We start from the raw sequence: 922 nt of genomic DNA, 5'->3' as shown, positions 1-922 counted from the left end.
CGTGTGTGTGTGCGTGTGTGTGTGCGTGTGTGTGTGCGTGTGTGTCCGGGCGCGTCCGGAGAGTACGCACCTTCAGCAGCTCCACCAGCAGACCCTCGCCGAAGGTGCCGGCGGGGGCCGGGTGAAAGCGGATGACGCTGGACAGGGTGGCGCGGGCCTTGACATCGCGGTCGAAGACATCCCGCACATGGGCCACACGCAGAATCCCGGCCTCCTGGGTGGCATGCTCGAGCGCACTGGTGATCAGGTGCTCGGGGGTCTTGGCGCCGGCTCCAAGGAGGCTGGGCGTCGTCGGGTGTCAGTGGGTGTGAGGCGCGGCCGGGGGCCCGGAGGCGGGAGAAATGCGCCGGCAGGACGTACAGGGTATCGGTGCCGAGGAGGGCGAAGTCACCAGGGAAGACGCCCAGCGCCTGGGAGTGTGTGTGTGTGTGTATGCATCAGCCGGCGTGTGAGTAGAGGGGGGGCAGGCACGCGCAGGAGGGGGACGGACAGGGGACGGAACGGACTTCGAGGGAGGTGGAGAGGCTCGCAGGGGTGACCATATCGTTCTGGAAAGGAGGAAGAAGGAGGAGGAAACCAAAGAGGGTGGCAGGAGGGGGGGGAGGGAGTGACCTAGTCTCCCCCCGAGCAGTGCCCGGTGCCGAGCGCGGCAGTAGCTTAAAAGCGTCCCTGCTGCTGCTGCTGCTGCTGCGAGAGAGAGAGACCCCCCGCGCGGACGTGCCGCACAGTCGTCCCGCATACACAGGCGCACACCCCCTGGGGGGAGGGGGGGGAGAGAGAGATACCAGGGCCCACTGACTGACCTGGCAAGAGGCAGACACACCAGGCATCACCGTTCCCGACCCCGGGCCCCCCCGTTGGCCCGGCGCGGCCCCCCCCCCCCCCCCCCCCCCCGCACTCCAGGCGCCCAGGTTGGCCGGGC

At 69.2% G+C, this 922-nt stretch overlaps 1 protein-coding gene across 1 annotated transcript in view; it reads right to left on the bottom strand.

Annotated features, from left to right (window-relative positions):
* Nucleotides 1-608, bottom strand: part of H696_05656 (hypothetical protein) — a 2,827-nt gene extending 2,219 nt beyond the window's left edge. Inside the window, exons 1-3 of the mRNA XM_009499475.1 lie at nt 507-608; nt 361-410; nt 71-281 (exon numbers count right to left, since the gene is read on the bottom strand). Of these exons, the coding sequence (XP_009497750.1) occupies nt 71-281; nt 361-410; nt 507-542 (297 nt within the window). The 5' untranslated portion in view covers nt 543-608. The remainder of the gene's footprint in view (nt 1-70; nt 282-360; nt 411-506) is intronic.
* Nucleotides 609-922: the final 314 nt, after the last annotated feature.

Source organism: Fonticula alba (assembly GCF_000388065.1).
Source record: "Fonticula alba strain ATCC 38817 unplaced genomic scaffold supercont2.12, whole genome shotgun sequence".
Taxonomy (NCBI): domain Eukaryota; order Rotosphaerida; family Fonticulaceae; genus Fonticula; species Fonticula alba.
Note: the sequence above shows the minus strand (reverse complement) of the source record. Positions and strands in the feature narration are given on the sequence as shown.